Raw genomic sequence first — 17,689 nt, forward strand, 5'->3', positions numbered from 1 at the left:
AGGGGTGACATGCTGTCATACAAGACCATAGGAACTGTGACATTCAGGCTGCAGTCTGCACCTGTAACTCACCTGTAAGTCGGAGGCTTTTGTGGAGAAGGCAGGGAGGCGACAAACCATAGTTGGAGACCAGAATGGAATTTTCATTTTTTTCTCCTCCTCGGGACACAGCCAACCAGGAAGGTTTTCCTCTCCTGGGAACAGGTAAGAAGAATCAATTAGAGGGGAATATAAAATTATGTGCATATTACACCCTGCTGTGACCAACCCTAACCAATATGGTCGTCACATGACAACTACGCATTTCTCATCTGCCTTTTCTTTTGCGCTGCGTTTACGGGAGAACTTGTCAGCCAATGACAGCTGTCACTAAGGTTAGGACCTGGTGGCTGCGACGTGCTCTGCAGTTGACCTGCTTAAGAGGCCTTTGCATACTATGACGCCTGCGCAGAGAAGTCCTGACCGTGTACATCAGGCTCAGCAGAAGCATCATGTGATTCCTCCATCTCCAGGGGAAAAATTCGGGGGCGTTTGGTAATGAACTGCTTTGTCGCGTCATTTATCATTAAAAGAAAAAAATAATTGCAAAATGCAAATCCGGACTGACGGAAACCATCCAAAAGATGTAAGAAGTAAAATAAGAAAAGTAAAGTAAGAAAATAAGTAAAAATAAACTGTTCAGGTAGAGGGAAGAGCGGAGGAATGGCGACGTAGGCGCAATTAACCCGCTGAGCGCCTGAACGGAGGTGGGTGCCTCTATGTGCAGTTACCAATCAAGCAGAAAAAAAGTAATTTCTTCCCATTAGAGCTGAATGGTCTTTTTAACGAGTTACACTTCTCTTCCCTCAGGCTTTGAAGATAAAAAAAAAAAAAAACGGCGTTTAGACCATGAAACGCAATCATCTGACGCTGAGACATCGGGGGCATTAAAGAAGTGCGTTTTCCAGGATGATTTAAAACAAATTTCCTGCCATTTCGCTTCTCAGCGGCGGCTGCAGAAGCCAAGGAGAAGATAACGATGAGACGTACGGGGCCGAATTCTTCTAAAAAGCCCTGATGAGGCAGGGGAGCGAGGAGCGCAGGAGAGGCCCCATTCAGAACGCTGACGCGTTTCTCTATAGGCCGCTCGTTATTGTGGATGTGCACGCTGGCTAAACGCTAAAATACTTTCACAGTTGAAAACCTCTTTGTCCCTGCAATTTTCAAGAGAAGCCTCCGACTCCTCTCTCCTTTCTGAAGGGTCTTTTGAAGAGAGAGAACAAGCCACCTACTTGTGATTATGACGGCAAAATAAAGAAGGAGAAAAAAATAAAAATATATGATTACTTTCCCAGGAGCCCTCGGGGCAAGTTATTTAAAGGGGAGATCTTGCTCGGAAGATGTCCTGAACCGCCCCCAGCGACAGAGATTGCAGCAAGGAATGCCTTAGCAAGAGGCCTCTAAAACCCTAAAACACGTACAATGGTTGGTTTCTTAAAGGGGTGACGCCATGACTGATGTATAAAAAAAAAAAAAAAAAAAAAAAAAAATCGGACATCATATAGTACATGACAATCTCTTTCTAATAAAGCTAGAACCGGCCCTGTACCTCACATGGGTCCAGAGATTTCCACATTCATTATTCCCATTGCTCTGCTACATTGTTTTCATCTGGGAAGCTCAGGGGGGGTGTCCTTTCTGCTGCAGCTCTGTCCCCATCACAGCTCAGTGGGTGCGTCCTTTCTGCAGCAGTCCTGCCCCTATCACAGCTCAGTGGATGCGTCCTTTCTGCAGCAGCCCTGCCCTTATCACAGCTCAGTGGGTGTGTCCTTTCTGATGCAGCTCTCTCCCTATAACTGCCACAGCTTCTAACAGAACATAGGGGTGGTGACAGTTATAAGCTAAGCACGTTCGACCAGCTCAGCGAGATGGACAAAAATATAAGGGAAAGAGCAAACAGCAGGTGGCGCTATACAGATACATTTTATTGAATAGCTCACTAGCTATACTACATATTTAATGACATGCAATTACAAAAGTATTCAGATCCAGGCGCTGGTTGGAAAAACGTTGAATATGTTTCGTGATGCAACCCCTTTAAAAGGTAGAGGAGCGCCATTACAATGTCACCTAGCATTGTGTTAGGCAGCAGGCTCCAATTTTGGTACTGCCAATACTAGGGGCTCAGTACTGGACAGCGCTTCCCTCATAGCTTTTCAGTAGCACTACCCCCCCTCTCTCAACCCCTGTGCTGGGATAGGGAGAGAGCTGCAGCAGACAGGACACAACCCCAGTGCTGGGATAGGGAGAGAGCTGCAGCAGACAGGACACAACCCCTAGGGAGAGAGCTGCAGCAGAAAGGACACAACCCCTGTGCTGGGATAGGGAGAGAGCTGCAGCAGAAAGGACACAACCCCTGTGCTGGGATAGAGAGAGAGCTGCAGCAGACAGGACACAACCCCTGTGCTGGGATAGGGAGAGAGCTGCAGCAGAAGGGACACAACCCCCGTGCTGGGATAGGGAGAGAGCTGCAGCAGAAAGAACACAACCCCTGTGCTGGGATAGGGAGTGAGCTGCAGCAGAAAGAACACACATCCTGAGCTGTGATAGGGAGAGAGCTGCAGCAGAATGGACACAACCCCTGTGCTGGGATAAGGAGAGAGCTGCAGCAGAAAGGACACAACCCCTGTGCTGGGATAGGGAGAGAGCTGCAGCAGACAGGACACAACCCCTGTGCTGGGATAGGGAGAGAGTTGCAGCAGACAGGACACAACCCCTGTGCTGGGATAGGGAGAGAGCTGCAGCAGAAAGGACGCAACCCCTGTGCTGGGATAGGGAGAGCGCTGCAGCAGAAAGGACACAACCCCTGTGCTGGGATAGGGAGAGAGCTGCAGCAGAAAGGACGCAACCCCTGTGCTGGGATAGGGAGAGCGCTGCAGCAGAAAGGACACAACCCCTGTGCTGGGATAGGGAGTGAGCTGCAGCAGAAAGAACACACATCCTGAGCTGTGATAGGGAGAGAGCTGAAGCAGAATGGACACACATCCTGAGCTTTGATAGGGAAAGAACTAGGACAGAGCAATTGGAGCAATGAATGGAGAGATCTCTGGATCTATGTGAGGTACACGGCTAGTTGTAGCTTTTATTTCTCTGTTATTCCTCCTGGAAACTTAGGAATAATTTGACAACTGGTTGTTACCATTTGGGGGTTTGTCACTATTCTGCCTGGCAGAGTCCAATCAGTGCTGACTGTGTAGGGGCACGGCACACCCCTTTGACAAGGAGAATAGTAACAACCAGCTGTTAATGTATTAATCGGTTTCTAGGAGGAATAACAGAGGAACAGCACACTGCAGAGCTCTAAGAACAGATGCTACAGAATTGGAATACACATAATTACACAAAGAGACATGTCAGGAGAGGTGACAGACAGCTCCTCCATCTGCATGGTAGTCAGTATTCTGCAGTCTCCACTTACTGAGAGCGATTTTGGCCAAGTGCAATCGGTTCACCCAGGAAATCTTGCTCAAGGGATTCGGGGTGAGAAAAAGCGCCATGATACTCATTGGACGGCCAGACCTTAAGGGGAGAGGAGAAAAATGAAGAAGGATCAGACGGCATCAACCATAAGATATATACGAAGCCTTGAGATGAAATGTTGGGATGAGAAGTTTCACTATGGTCTCTGCACTGTAAGAAAAATACATTGAATAAAAGCAAAAAGAGTGAAGAATGGAATGTATCGGCCATTACTATACAGGAGAAGGAAGAAGCATGAATAAAGAGTGGACAGCGCCACCTAGTGCCTCAGACGATGATACGTTGTACATATGGGCGAGTGGAATAATGATAAACTAGGAGGTGAGACTGCAACCATTGAATACACTGGCAGCAAAGAAAAACCCCAAATAGTCACATTGTATAGGCCTCCTTTAAATGACCTCATTATTTGATATGCTTCTGCTAGCAGTATAATTGGCCTGCAGTACTCCTACTCTCCTATAGGTGGATCTACAAGTGATCGCCCCACTTAGTAAACCAACCAAATCAGCCTCCTCATCAGCAACCCATGTAGCCTCCATCACTTGCCCCAGACTCACTTGTCAGATTTTCTTGGCATTTGGAGCTGGAGACGGAGATGACATTTATTAGCCGACTGAATCTCCTCTTCTTTCAGCCGGATGAGTCTCTGTAAACCTAAACACCAATCCTGAGCCACCGTCATGTTCAGATTCTAGAAGAGGGGAGAGGGTGACGCCGTGAGACGCAGAGCACTAAAATATAGGGAATCTGCCTATGTGAGGGGGTCAGGGACATAAAACATTGGCTATAGGGATACAATGTCAACCACAAGCTAAGGGTGGAAGGGTAGTAGCATTATATCTAGGGAATACGTTGGACTTTTTCACCCAGTGCCAGAAAAAGAGCAAATGCCAGTGGTTTCTCAGTAATAAAGCTACTACTAACTACTATAGCTGACTAATATAATACTCCTCCTATGTGCAAGAATATAACTACTATAATACCGCCTCCTATGTACAAGAATATATGTACTATAATACTGCCTCCTATGTACAAGAATATAACTACTATAATACTGTCTCCTATATACAAGAATATAACTACTATAATACTGCCTCCTATGTACAAGAATATAACTACTATAATACTGCTCCTACGTACAAGAATATAACTACTATAATACTGCTCCTACGTACAAGAATATAACTACTATAATACTGCTCCTACGTACAAGAATATAACTACTATAATACTGCTCCTATGTACAAGAATATAACTACTATAATACTGCTCCTACGTACAAGAATATAACTACTATAATACTGCTCCTATGTACAAGAATATAACTACTATAATACTGCCTCCTATGTACAAGAATATAACTACTATAATACTGCCTCCTATGTACAAGAATATAACTACTATAATACTGCTCCTATGTACAAGAATATAACTGCTATTGTTAACCAATGTCAAATTATCTATCGAATATTTACATATTACTTATCCAAGCAGGATATAGATAAGTGGTATGCACTGGACAACTCTCTAATGGGGAGCGGAGCGTAAAAGCCTCTGCAGCTACTCAACACCATACATTTGTCTATCTAGTGTTGCTATGACTTCATGTATACCTCATACCTATGCTTGTACCACATTTCATTGTAAATGTCGACTATGAGTATTGTACTGCCCTGCGTGGCAGGATAATTGCCTCATTGATGTGATGCTACCTCATTGTCTATTTTCCGAATAAAAAGAAATTTGACAAAGAATATAACTGCTATAATACTGCTCCCGATGTGCAAGAATATAACTACTATAATACTGCTCCTATGTACAAGAATATAACTACTATAATACTGCCTCCTATGTACAAGAATATAACTACTATAATACTGCCTCCTATGTACAAGAATATAAATACTATAATACTGCTCCTATGTACAAGAATATAACTACTATAATACTGCTCCTATGTACAACAATATAACTACTATAATACTATAGTAGTACACCGGCGCTTGCACTGAGTTTGGCTGACGCAGCGCTACCGCAACGGTATCGCCACCGTTGGATATCAAGTGAATGATGTAAGTAATGTATATGTAGGTACTGCGCGACTTGTACTCCCTATTGCTTTCTCAATCAGAATGGCACCAGGAAGATACGTAATGGTTATAGCAGGGACTTACAGTTTGGTTGTGATGTCTCAATCCCAGATGCTCCTCTGTGGGTGCTGTTCTCCTGCGTCTTTCCAACTTTCTTCTTTTCTTTTTTTCCTTTTTTGTTTTTGGTGCCGTGCGGGATGAGGGAAGGTTTGGGGAGCTGGGCCCTAATAGTAACAACTATTTTTTAAAATGAGAATATTACTTGAGCTTGCCCCGGCCGGTGACACCGCTCGTGATTTAAAAGAAGCCGCTTGTTCGCGCTCGCTCGGAGCGCTGCGTGACGTCACGACAGTGGCTACGGTGGACCAGGAGGTGGTCCTCCTGGTCCACCGTAGCCACTGTCGTGACGTCACGCAGCGCTCCGAGCGAGCGCGAACAAGCGGCTTCTTTTAAATCACGAGCGGTGTCACCGGCCGGGGCAAGCTCAAGTAATATTCTCATTTTAAAAAATAGTTGTTACTATTAGGGCCCAGCTCCCCAAACCTTCCCTCATCCCGCACGGCACCAAAAACAAAAAAGGAAAAAAAAGAAAAGAAGAAAGTTGGAAAGACGCAGGAGAACAGCACCCACAGAGGAGCATCTGGGATTGAGACATCACAACCAAACTGTAAGTCCCTGCTATAACCATTACGTATCTTCATGGTGCCATTCTGATTGAGAAAGCAATAGGGAGTACAAGTCGCGCAGTACCTACATATACATAACTACTATAATACTGCTCCTCTGTACAAGAATATAACTACTATAATACTGCCTCCTCTGTACAAGAATATAACTACTATAATACTGCCTCCTCTGTACAAGAATATAACTACTATAATACTGCTCCTACGTACAAGAATATAACTACTATAATACTGCTCCTACGTACAAGAATATAACTACTATAATACTGCTCCCATGTACAAGAATATAACTACTATAATACTGCCCCTATGTACAAGAATATAACTACTATAATACTGCTCCTATGTACAAGAATATAACTACTAGAATACTACTCCTATGTACAAGAATATAACTACTAGAATACTGCCTCCTATGTACAAGAATATAACTACTATAATACTTCTATGTACAAGAATATAACTACTAGAATACTGCCTCCTATGTACAAGAATATAACTACTATAATACTGCCTCCTATGTACAAGAGTATAACTACTATAATACTGCTCCTATGTACAAGAATTTAACTACTATAATACTGCCTCCTATGTACAAGAATATAACTACTATAATACTGCTCCTATGTACAAGAATATAACTACTATAATACTGCTCCTATGTACAAGAATATAACTACTATAGTACTGCCTCCTATGTACAAGAATATAACTACTATAATACTGCTCCTATGTACAAGGATATAACTACTATAATACTGCCTCCTATGTACAAGGATATAACTACTATAATACTGCCTCCTATGTACAAGGATATAACTACTATAGTACTGCTCCTATGTACAAGAATATAACTACTATAATACTGCTCCTATGTACAAGAATATAACTACTATAATACTGCTCCTATGTACAAGAATATAACTACTATAATACTGCTCCTATGTACAAGAATATAACTACTATAGTACTGCTCCTATGTACAAGACTATAACTACTATAATACTGCTCCTATGTACAAGAATATAACTACTATAATACTGCCTCCTATGTACAAGAATATAACTACTATAATACTGCTCCTATGTACAAGACTATAACTACTATAATACTGCTCCTATGTACAAGGATATAACTACTATAATACTGCTCCTATGTACAAGAATATAACTACTATACAGTAATACTGCTCCTATGTACAAGAATATAACTACTATAATACTGCCTCCTATGTACAAGAATATAACTACTATAATACTGCTCCTATGTACAAGACTATAACTACTATAATACTGCTCCTATGTACAAGGATATAACTACTATAATACTGCTCCTATGTACAAGAATATAACTACTATACAGTAATACTGCTCCTATGTACAAGAATATAACTACTATAATACTGCTCCTATGTACAGAATATAACTGCTGTAATTCAAGTGGTATTATTCACTTGAGACTGTGCTGCAGTTCCCTGTGTAGCGGACTGGTCTGGAGCACCATTGTGCAGTGTAGGAGGTCTTAATCAGTGTTGTGTTCTCTTTGTTCTCGGGATCGGTTGGGGTTCCAGAGATCGGTCATCCGCCAAACACAAAGTGATGAGATCTCCTGGCTACACGCCATCACTTTATAAGATGAGAACCCCCCTTTAAGAGCAGATGAGAGGGGAATAGACTGAGTGGGGTAAAGCACCGCACGTTTCAGTATGCCCCCAATACCACCGTTGTTCTGGTCCCGGTCTCACCTGATAGGAGCCGTGCAGGGTGCTGATGAGCTGCGTGATGTGCTCCACCACGTCCAGGTCTTTCTTAATGTCCTGCAGTTCCTGGTAGAGGCGCGGGGAGCCCAGAGACACTTTATCTAGGAGGGGGAACATGATTACAACCTTGCCTTGTCATACACAGGCTCCCCTCAGATTCACAGAACTCACTTTGTCCTGCAGAGGGCGACTGTTTCTTGCTGACGGACTGCTGCCCCCCGGTGGCTTCTTTTTCATATGCATTTCCTTCCTGTCCAAATTCAGCCACTTGGAGCTGGGTTAACGGCGTGTTCCACTTTAGCACATAGCGAGGCCCGAGAGGAACAAGGTTCCCAATATCCGGCTGTCCCCTGGTAGAGAGAAAGGCCCTGAGACATTAGGAATGATTTGGACCCTAATATGGCACCCGACACAAATCGGGCCCCCAATTCCAGCCAGGCCCCCGGACACACTCACTTGAAGTTGATGTTGGCGCACACTAGGACGTCATTGAGCAGGAATAGCTTGCGCTCCTTGGATTTAAGCAGCTGCCCCTTCTCCCCGTACACCATCTCAGTGAGAGTCTCACACAGGAGGAGCTGGTGCTGATCTGAGCTCAGACTCTGCAAGACAAACAGTCACCTGAGTCCACAGCAGCACAGAGGAAAGGACGCCACAAAGTAAAATTAAAATCCCCCTGGGAATAGGAGTCCTAGAGAAATCATATTTATGAAGGCCACTGAGATTAAAAGTTCACGGGGCGTGGTCTGGCAGCAGAGCTGAATGGCAGTCTGAGTTGTTAGCTCTGGCACACAGCAACTGATTTAAAGGGTAACTGTCATATTTTCAACTATTTTAGCATATGTTACTGCTGCAGCAGCATTATGCCTAAAGCTGGTCTTTAGTTTCTTCACATAGCGCTGTTTACCTTGAGTTTATCCCTTAGTTATAGCTGTTTAAACATTTACAATATGATGACCTTCTCAAGATGGCTCCTCTGCCAGTTCTCTGAGGCCAAAACTGCTTTCCCTCAGGTCACATACACACTTGCTGTAGCCAGCAGCTCCCTGCCAGCCAACCAGATTGGATTACTGAGAGACACGCCTCCTCACTCTGAAGCCTAATGCAGGCATGCAGTGTGAAGGACCGCCCCTCCGTCTTCTGTTTATACTAAAAGGAAGACAGACAAGCCCTAGCAACAGTCTTAAGGGAGCAGTGAAAAGGGACAGGCTACAATAATGAAAGCTGTTATTATAAGGTAATTACAGACCTTTTGACAACCATTGACAGACTAACTCAGGTATACATGCCTAGCTCTAATAAACTAGCAAATAAAAAAAAATATGTGGGGGGTTCAGTCAGCACAACCCTGTATGCAGGTGCACATTGCTATGGTGAAATACACATACAAACGCAAAAACACAAATGCAATCGCACTCTGCAACCAGCACTCTGCCCTGCCTCTATGCTGGATGTTGAATGATGCATTAGTGTACATTTTGGCCAAAGCGTAATAAGCCACTCACCACGTCAAGGTCGCCTCTATGAGTGGTCCCTAACACTAGTTCCTACCTGTTATGGGCCATGACAGCCACACAAAGTCCAGGGAGCGCAGGTACAGCATGCACGCCAGGCACACTCTGCTTTTAACCCCGTCTGGTGCCATAACAGCTTTCATCGGATCCAGGGATGCAAGTACCAACATGCATGCTGAGCCCACTAGAGGCAGGGCAGAGTGCTGGTTGCAGAGTGCCATTGCATTTGTGTTTTTGCGTTTGTATGTGTATTTCGCCATAGCAATGTGCACCTGCATACAGGGTTGTGCTGACTGAACCCCCCACATTTTTTCATTGTAGTATATATTGGAGGCGTGGCGATCTCCATGCAGTCATGCACACCTGACCAGTTAGTCTGCCCTGGAGGCTGGTTTTAAAGTCAGTATAAAACCGAGTCTGCTTTTATAGCACCTACCAGTAGCCATTTGGCTCCAGGAGAAGTATATAGTGGGCTCAGCATGCATGTTGGTACTTGCATCCCTGGATCCGATGGAAGCTGGTATGGCAGCGGACGGGGTTAAAAGCAGAGTGTGCCTGGCGTGCATGCTGTACCTGCGCTCCCTGGACTTTGTGTGGCTGTCATGGCCCATAACAGGTAGGAACTAGTGTGAGGGACCACTCATGAAGGCGACCTTGACGTGGTGAGTGGCTTATTACGCTTTGGCCAAAATGTACACCAATGCCTCATTCAACATCCAATTATCCAATTAAAAATATGTTATCCTTTAAGCATTTTACTGCTATCTCCTCTTTATTATCAACAGTATATCCTCTTCAAGAAGTCCCTATGATGTCCCGGGAGAAGAGACAACACCAAAAACAGGAAAAATTAGACCTGTATATCGACAGAGACCTTGACAAGGGTGAGACGGGGCCTAGTGCAGCTGCAAGCTCCCCGCTACTTTCTCAATCCTCCACTCCATCCCGCTCTCCGAAGTCGGGAACAGAGTCACCTGCATCTCCACTTAACCCCGGGAAGCAGAAGCGGACAGACAAAAGGTTCTCCCCGAACGACTGCGCACCATGCGGCCTCCCTGGAGGGCTTGCCGCCATCTTTCTCACCGACTCAGAGCCCTGAAAAAGAGAGGCCTAAAATGCACACCGCTGCACAACTGCACAACAGCTCCACACAACAAACAGGTGAGCCTGACAGTAATGCTACTTTGCTGGATAACTTTTCAACCTCAGAACAACCGGCCTCCAGCACACTCCTTAAGGAGATGTTCGTTGCGTTCAGCCAATCTATTCATAAAGACACTGCCTCGCTACTGTCCCCCGTACCAGCGTCAATTTCCGGAAAACTTTCCATTAGCACAAGTAACACCCATCCACCTAACTGAACTAGACCTCCCTCCACCTGGAAGAACAAGGGCATAAGCAATATATCTCAGTTGCTATCAGACAACCGCCTGAAACCATTTAACACCCTGCAACAAACGGAGTTCAGTAAGCGAAGGACAGACAGATTAGGCGTTTATTGGACCATAAGAACCCATACCAGGTGACAGCATACATCTGAATTATGGTCTAAACCTCACTACGAGACTAGTAAGCAAAAGTTGAGGCCTTTTTACATGATATTGGGTGAAAAAAACAAAAAAAAACACAGAGTTATTGAGCTGGGATAGAGAAGTAGAAATAACAATACCAGCGGAAACGTGGACCGTTTCCACATTCATGTGCGCTACATATTACAAGGCTGCAATCAAAACTACGCACCAGATAGGCTTAGCCATATGTACCCAAACACAGCCTGGCTATGTTGGCACAACTGCGGAGGAAGAGGAACACTGCTGCATACTTTGTGGTCATGCCTGAAAGTAAACCCACTGTGGTCTGGAGTGTTCTCTCTCGGGCTACACATTGAGAAATCAGTTTTGGGGGCACTCTTCTTTATGGGGGGGGGGGGGGAATAAAAGATATACCAGAACCTTACAGAACCCCCATAGCCCACCTGTTCCTTGCTACAAAATTATAATCCATTACCAAATACCGGAAAAGTACAACTATCCCCTCAATGGCTGAAATTCCCAACAGGGTACACACCATCTGCATGTTCGAAAAGTTAGTAGCGCACAGAAATCACTGCCATCATATATATGTGAGGCAATGGGAAAGATGGCGTAGGTTTTCGTCTGTAGGGTCTGGCACTCGAACCGCAGCTTACCCTCAAATCGGATGCTCAGATTCACCTAGATAGAGCAGAACAGAAGTTCCCCAAACTAATCCCTAAACCTTTTCTTATTTTTTTTTTCCTTTGTATTTTGACTACGGTTGTATTCCTACCCGTTTTTAATTCTTTATGTTGAACTTTTTCCCGTTTATTTATTGTACAATGCTATCTAATGACATGCACCTAATATTCTAGCCTAGATACGATTTCGTACTAGCTTACTAGTACCGTAGAGGACAACCCCCACCTACTTGACGACGCTAGTGCGTTTCATTACCGTATGACACAACAAAACTGTTTGTTACTGTTTATACTGTGAAAAACTAATTAAAAAAAGTTAAATTGAGATTAAAAGTTCACCTGTCCGCAGGATCAACCCCACCAAACCAGCCACAATGCCTGTGGTTTTAAAGTGTTTTTAAAGATATGCAACTTAGGGCTTAAGTCAGGCATGTCCAAACTGCCGCCCTCCAGCTGTTGCAAAACTATAACTCCCAGCATGCCCTAATAGCTGTAAGCTATCCAGGCATGCTGGGAGTTGTAGTTTTGCAACAGCTGGAGGGCCGCACTTTGGACATGCCTGGCTTAAGTGCACTGAGGGACAGCCCTAGTCATTCGGTGCAACTTAACTCCTCTGCTTACCCGGACACTACCCCCGCCACCTGATCCTGTCAATCAAGTGCAAGTGGGAGTGATGGTGTTCTCCTCATCTCCTCAGGGGAATCAGGTTCACCAGGGCCTACGGTCCCAGGATGGAGGTAATGATACGAACAGGAAGGACCCCCCCCCCCCCCCCCCATTTTTGGCTTGCACCCCCCGCGTCTCACCTTGTACAGCGTGCTGCGGTCATTTATACTCTTGCACAGCTGCTGGATCTCGGCCACTTGGTCTGCAAGTCGTTTCTGCTCGTTGAGCTTCTCAGCCAGGGTTTCCAGTTCTGTGAGCGCCAGCTGAAGGGACAGGCGGTCCGGGTGACCCCGTGGTGTGTTCTTTAACATGTCCTGCAGCACATGGCCATCAGTGACAGATCGGGGAGGGGAGGGGGGGTAAGGGAGCCGGGGGAAATGGGGACGACCAGCTTACCTGCAAAAGTAGAATGAACTGAGGAAAGCGCTGGATGGGTTTCACCATCAGCCCGTAGAGGGTCACCCTGTCCGGACTGGCCGCCTGCTTCTTCTATAAGAGACAGACATGGGGGTCAGTCTACAGTACTGGAAACTTAGGCTTCTCCGGGCATTGGGAAACTACAACTCCCAGACCATGAGATTACAGAAATGAGGGCAGCTCTCACCTTCAGGAACTCCAGGAAGGCCGGCTTGGTGAGACAGGCCTTCTTGATTAGAGTCATGGCGTTGGTGAAGTTGTTGACGTAGTCGCTGTAGACATCGAGCACCATGGACTTGGAGAACTGGGAGAAGAAGGAAGGTGAGAAACAAGACGAGGAGCAGAGAACAGACAGGAGAGCGACTGAGAGACGGCAAGAGAAGAGACGAACCAGGAACCGTTCTAAGAGAAGATCCAGTGACTAATCAATTCAACAGTCCGGAAAATCTGCCGATTGTGAAAACTGAACTGCTGTATCTAAGCCTATCACTGTCCGCTGCATTGATGTATCTAAACCTATCACGTGTGATACTGTCTGCTAAGCTGCTGAATCTAAGCTTATGTGTGATACTGTCTGCTGAGCTGCTGTATCTAATCCTATCATGTGTGATACTATCCGAGGAGGTGCTGTATCTAAGCTCATGTGGCACGCTCTCGTGGAGCCCCCCCCCCCTTCTTGCCACTCACGGAGGCCACGAACAGGTCCCCGATCTTCTCTGAGGAGTCCCATTCTGCGACGCGGGAGGACAGAGCGATCTGGAAGACGGAATGGCAGTGCAGGATCTCCTTCACCCGGGAGAAGACCAGCTGACACTTCCGGGCGCTCAGCAGTTTGGGCTCCATCTCCAGCAGGGGGTTGCGGTAATCCTGGAAGATGATTAGGATGATGAGAGTAGTCCATGGAGCAGGACACCCTGGCCCACACTCTGGATCACTCCTCCTGTAACTGCTGACTGCAGACATTTTCACTTCTGTTATTACGCCACATGTCATATAATGCTCCACACCGACTCATCCCCCTCCCCGTATCCAGTCATATAATGCTCCAAGTCGTCCTGGTCTCCTTCACGGGTGACTACTGCTGACTACAGTCCCCAGAGGGGTCACCACCCAGCTTCCCACAGCCCCTGATCAGGACAGACGTCTAGCCTTCCGTCCTCTAAGGTCTTTCTCTTCTACTTCTCAAGAGTGTCAGTCTTCACTGCGGATATGGCATTCTATTCACAGCACCAGAAAGTCCAGGATGAACATGTTCCTGAGTGAACATGTGGCGCCAGGACTCACCTGTAAAACGCGCTGCAAGGACTCCACGTAACTCCGCTCGCTCTGCATGATGGAGGACAGGATGTGACGCCGCAGGACCTGGAAGATGCACAATGCTGCGTCACCTGCGTCTAGCACAGAGCCCGGCACGACCACCACGATATGGCTCTTACCTGCTGGGCACTGAGCCCCTCTGGCATCGGCCCCAGCTCTGATGGCGGGGCGGTCATGTCCAGCTCCAGACCGCTCACCTCCAGGAACCCCATCTCCTCCTCCTCGGAGTCTCCTGCAAGAAGAAAGATGGCATGAAGGAGCAGGAGGAGGTCGAGGGGAGCGGAGGAGTTGGGCGAGGGGGACGGTTACCCGAGGAGATGCTCTCGTCTGTACTGGGGCTTCTCTCCGACAGGTGCTTTTTAGGAAGCGACTTCCGGAACCACCTGCTGGGTCTGACTATCCCCCGGCCAAGGCCGAGCCTCAGGGCCATGCTACTGGTGTGGGACTCGGCGTACATGGCCGGGCGTGAGGGCTGCACTGATTGAGGACCAGGGGAGGAAGAGCAGGAGGTGGCGTCCCGGGTGCTGACACTGGAGGTTTCCACCATGACTCATGTATCACTTCCCTGTTCATAATACAATGTGCCGCCATCTCAAGGGGCCCCACCCTGCTTCCCTGGACTTATTACAGATATCCTATAATACTTTACCCATCTTTTACACTCCAGGCACATCCAGAGCTGCACTCCGCAAGCTCCATCGGGCTCTGCATTCTAGAAGACGTAGGATTCTACGGATTTTACAGTGATACAGAGAACTTCCTCTCCAGAATTTTGCAACATTCGTTTTGTAAAAGCAGCTTCAACACAATCATATACAAGCTTATACCAATGGTATTGCGAATGCAGCTCTGGATGTAACTACAGTAGAGCACGTGACAGCAGCATTGTGAATGCAGCTCTGAATGCAACTGGAGTGTACGATATTTAACAGCAGCACTGTGAGTGAAGCTTTGGGTGTGATTGGACAATAGGAAATGTAACAGGAGTATTGCAAATGCAGCTCTGGATGTGACAGCAGCATTGTGAATGCACCTCCGAATACAACTGGAGTGTACGATATTTAACAGCAGCATTGGGAATGCAGCTCTGGATGCGACAGCAGCATTGGGAATGCAGCTCTGGATGCGACAGCAGCATTGGGAATGCAGTTCTGGATGCGACAGCAGCATTGGGAATGCAGCTCTGGATGCGACAGCAGCATTGGGAATGCAGCTCTGGATGCGACAGCAGCATTGGGAATGCAGCTCTGGATGCGACAGCAGCATTGGGAATGCAGCTCTGGATGCGACAGCAGCATTGGGAATGCAGCTCTGGATGCGACAGCAGCATTGGGAATGCAGCTCTGGATGCAACTGGAGTGTGCGATGTCTAACAGCAGCATTGGGAATGCAGCTCTGGATGTGACTAGAGTATAACACATGACATAAAGCAGGCATCCTCAAACTGTGGCCCTCCAGCTGTTGTAAAACTACAACTCCCACAATGCCCTGCTGTAGGCGGATACCTGTAGGCTGTTTGGGCATGCTGGGAGTTGTAGTTTTGCAACAGCTGGAGGGCCGCAGTTTGAGGATGCCTGACATAAAGCATAGGTTATGTGCAGTTGCTCAGCTTTATATAGAGATTCAAGCTGTGAAACTGCAATACAAGTAGAGCTGAGTTTAAGACCTCGTCGTACCAGTTGTCTCTTTGCGCTGTAGGAAGGTGACTTTGCGCATGACGGCGATCCGCGTCTTCTCCAGTCCGTCCTTAGTGCCGCTACGAGCTGCTCTCATCAACTGCGTCATCTGCAGGACAGAAAATACTCCATCTGCATGCTGGCAGTGATATATCACTGTGACAGGACGAGTCGGGGGTGATGTACGATAACAGGACACAATACACACGTATGATCACAGGAACATGACACGGTACATTAATATATGCGACTCTGGGGGGGGGGCAGCGCATATGCTGTGAGGGGGGACGCGTCTCTCCCAGGTCCGCTATTAACGTTACAGCCTATCAGTGATGGATCATTAAATCATTAAATTAGGTTTCACTTGTCAGAGATAATAAAGAGCTGCGAGCGGAGCCGCGGCCGCCCAGCGCTGAGCCAACACTGCACAATACACCGGATGCAGAAGGCACGCCACCATGCACCCCAATATCCGAGCTCCCTCCCCCACAGGGTTGTTAGTAGCAGGCATTAAAAACACATTTTCCACCTAAACGTTAATCCTCCGTCCTCTGCTGAAAGTGGAGCTGTATTCTTTTTGGACATTTCTTTGTTATATCCGTTTTTTGGGAAAGCTGGGTGACAACCAATATGGCCGCCACAACAGCTCCCACAAGAATCCTCACCCAGATTTCCTACACTCTTGACTGAGAAATCCTAGATATACAGGGACATATCCCTCACCCTGTATCACTGCAGACTGATGGAAAGCTGGATAACAACCCCCATGGGAGCTGTCATGGCGGTCATATCGATGGTCACCGAAAATTTATAACAACGACATAGTTTTATGGTCACTGTTTCTGGGGGCATTTCAGATCATACAGACAGGACAGGGCGTAGTAAGCAAGTCCCAGCAATACATTGCACTGTAGACCGAAGAGTGGACGGGACCATAAGATACCCAGGTTATACCAGCATGGTCCGTATCACTATATACAGGAGATGCCCAGGTTATACCAGCATGCTCCATATCTCTATATACAAGATGTATAACTTATACCAGCTGTACATATATAATTATATACAGGAGATGCCCAGGTTATACCAGCATGCTCCATATCACTATATACAAGATGTATAACTTATACCAGCTGTACATATATAATTATATACAGGAGATGCCCAGGTTATACCAGCATGGTCCATATCACTGTATACAAGATGTATAACTTATACCAGCTGTACATATATAATTATATACAGGAGATACCCAGGTTATACCAGCATGGTCCATATCACTATATACAAGAAGATGTATAACTTATACCAGCTGTACATATGTAATTATATACAGGAGATACCCAGGTTATACCAGCTGTACATATATAATTATATACAGGAGATGCCCAGGTTATACCAGCATGCTCCATATCACTATATACAAGAAGATGTATAACTTATACCAGCTGTACATATATAATTATATACAGGAGATGCCCAGGTTATACCAGCATGCTCCATATCACTGTATACAAGATGTATAACTTATACCAGCTGTACATATATAATTATATACAGGAGATACCCAGGTTATACCAGCATGCTCCATATCACTATATACAAGAAGATGTATAACTTATACCAGCTGTACATATGTAATTATATACAGGAGATACCCAGGTTATACCAGCATGCTCCATATCACTATATACAAGAAGATGTATAACTTATACCAGCTGTACATATATAATTATATACAGGAGATACCCAGGTTATACCAGCATGGTCCATATCACTATATACAGAAGATGTATAACTTATACCAGCTGTACATATATAATTATA

At 45.9% G+C, this 17,689-nt stretch overlaps 1 protein-coding gene across 5 annotated transcripts in view; it reads right to left on the reverse strand.

Annotated features, from left to right (window-relative positions):
• The window catches only part of ARHGEF10L (Rho guanine nucleotide exchange factor 10 like), a 111,767-nt gene that overhangs the window by 13,907 nt on the left and 80,171 nt on the right, over positions 1–17,689 (reverse strand). For 4 of the 5 annotated variants that reach the window (XM_044282518.1, XM_044282516.1, XM_044282520.1 and 1 more), the window contains 13 exons: positions 15,863–15,971; positions 14,306–14,418; positions 14,154–14,231; positions 13,557–13,736; positions 13,057–13,173; positions 12,849–12,941; positions 12,593–12,766; positions 8,514–8,659; positions 8,229–8,407; positions 8,043–8,158; positions 4,080–4,213; positions 3,458–3,558; positions 73–194 (listed from right to left, as the gene is read on the reverse strand). In XM_044282518.1, the coding sequence (XP_044138453.1) occupies positions 73–194; positions 3,458–3,558; positions 4,080–4,213; positions 8,043–8,158; positions 8,229–8,407; positions 8,514–8,659; positions 12,593–12,766; positions 12,849–12,941; positions 13,057–13,173; positions 13,557–13,736; positions 14,154–14,231; positions 14,306–14,418; positions 15,863–15,971 (1,662 nt within the window). Of the gene's footprint in view, positions 1–72; positions 195–3,457; positions 3,559–4,079; positions 4,214–8,042; positions 8,159–8,228; positions 8,408–8,513; positions 8,660–12,592; positions 12,767–12,848; positions 12,942–13,056; positions 13,174–13,556; positions 13,737–14,153; positions 14,232–14,305; positions 14,419–14,495; positions 14,812–15,862; positions 15,972–17,689 lie in introns of those variants that run through there. The other variant, XM_044282519.1, reaches the window with a different exon arrangement.

Source organism: Bufo gargarizans, chromosome 2, assembly GCF_014858855.1.
Source record: "Bufo gargarizans isolate SCDJY-AF-19 chromosome 2, ASM1485885v1, whole genome shotgun sequence".
Classification (NCBI taxonomy): Eukaryota; Metazoa; Chordata; class Amphibia; order Anura; family Bufonidae; genus Bufo; species Bufo gargarizans.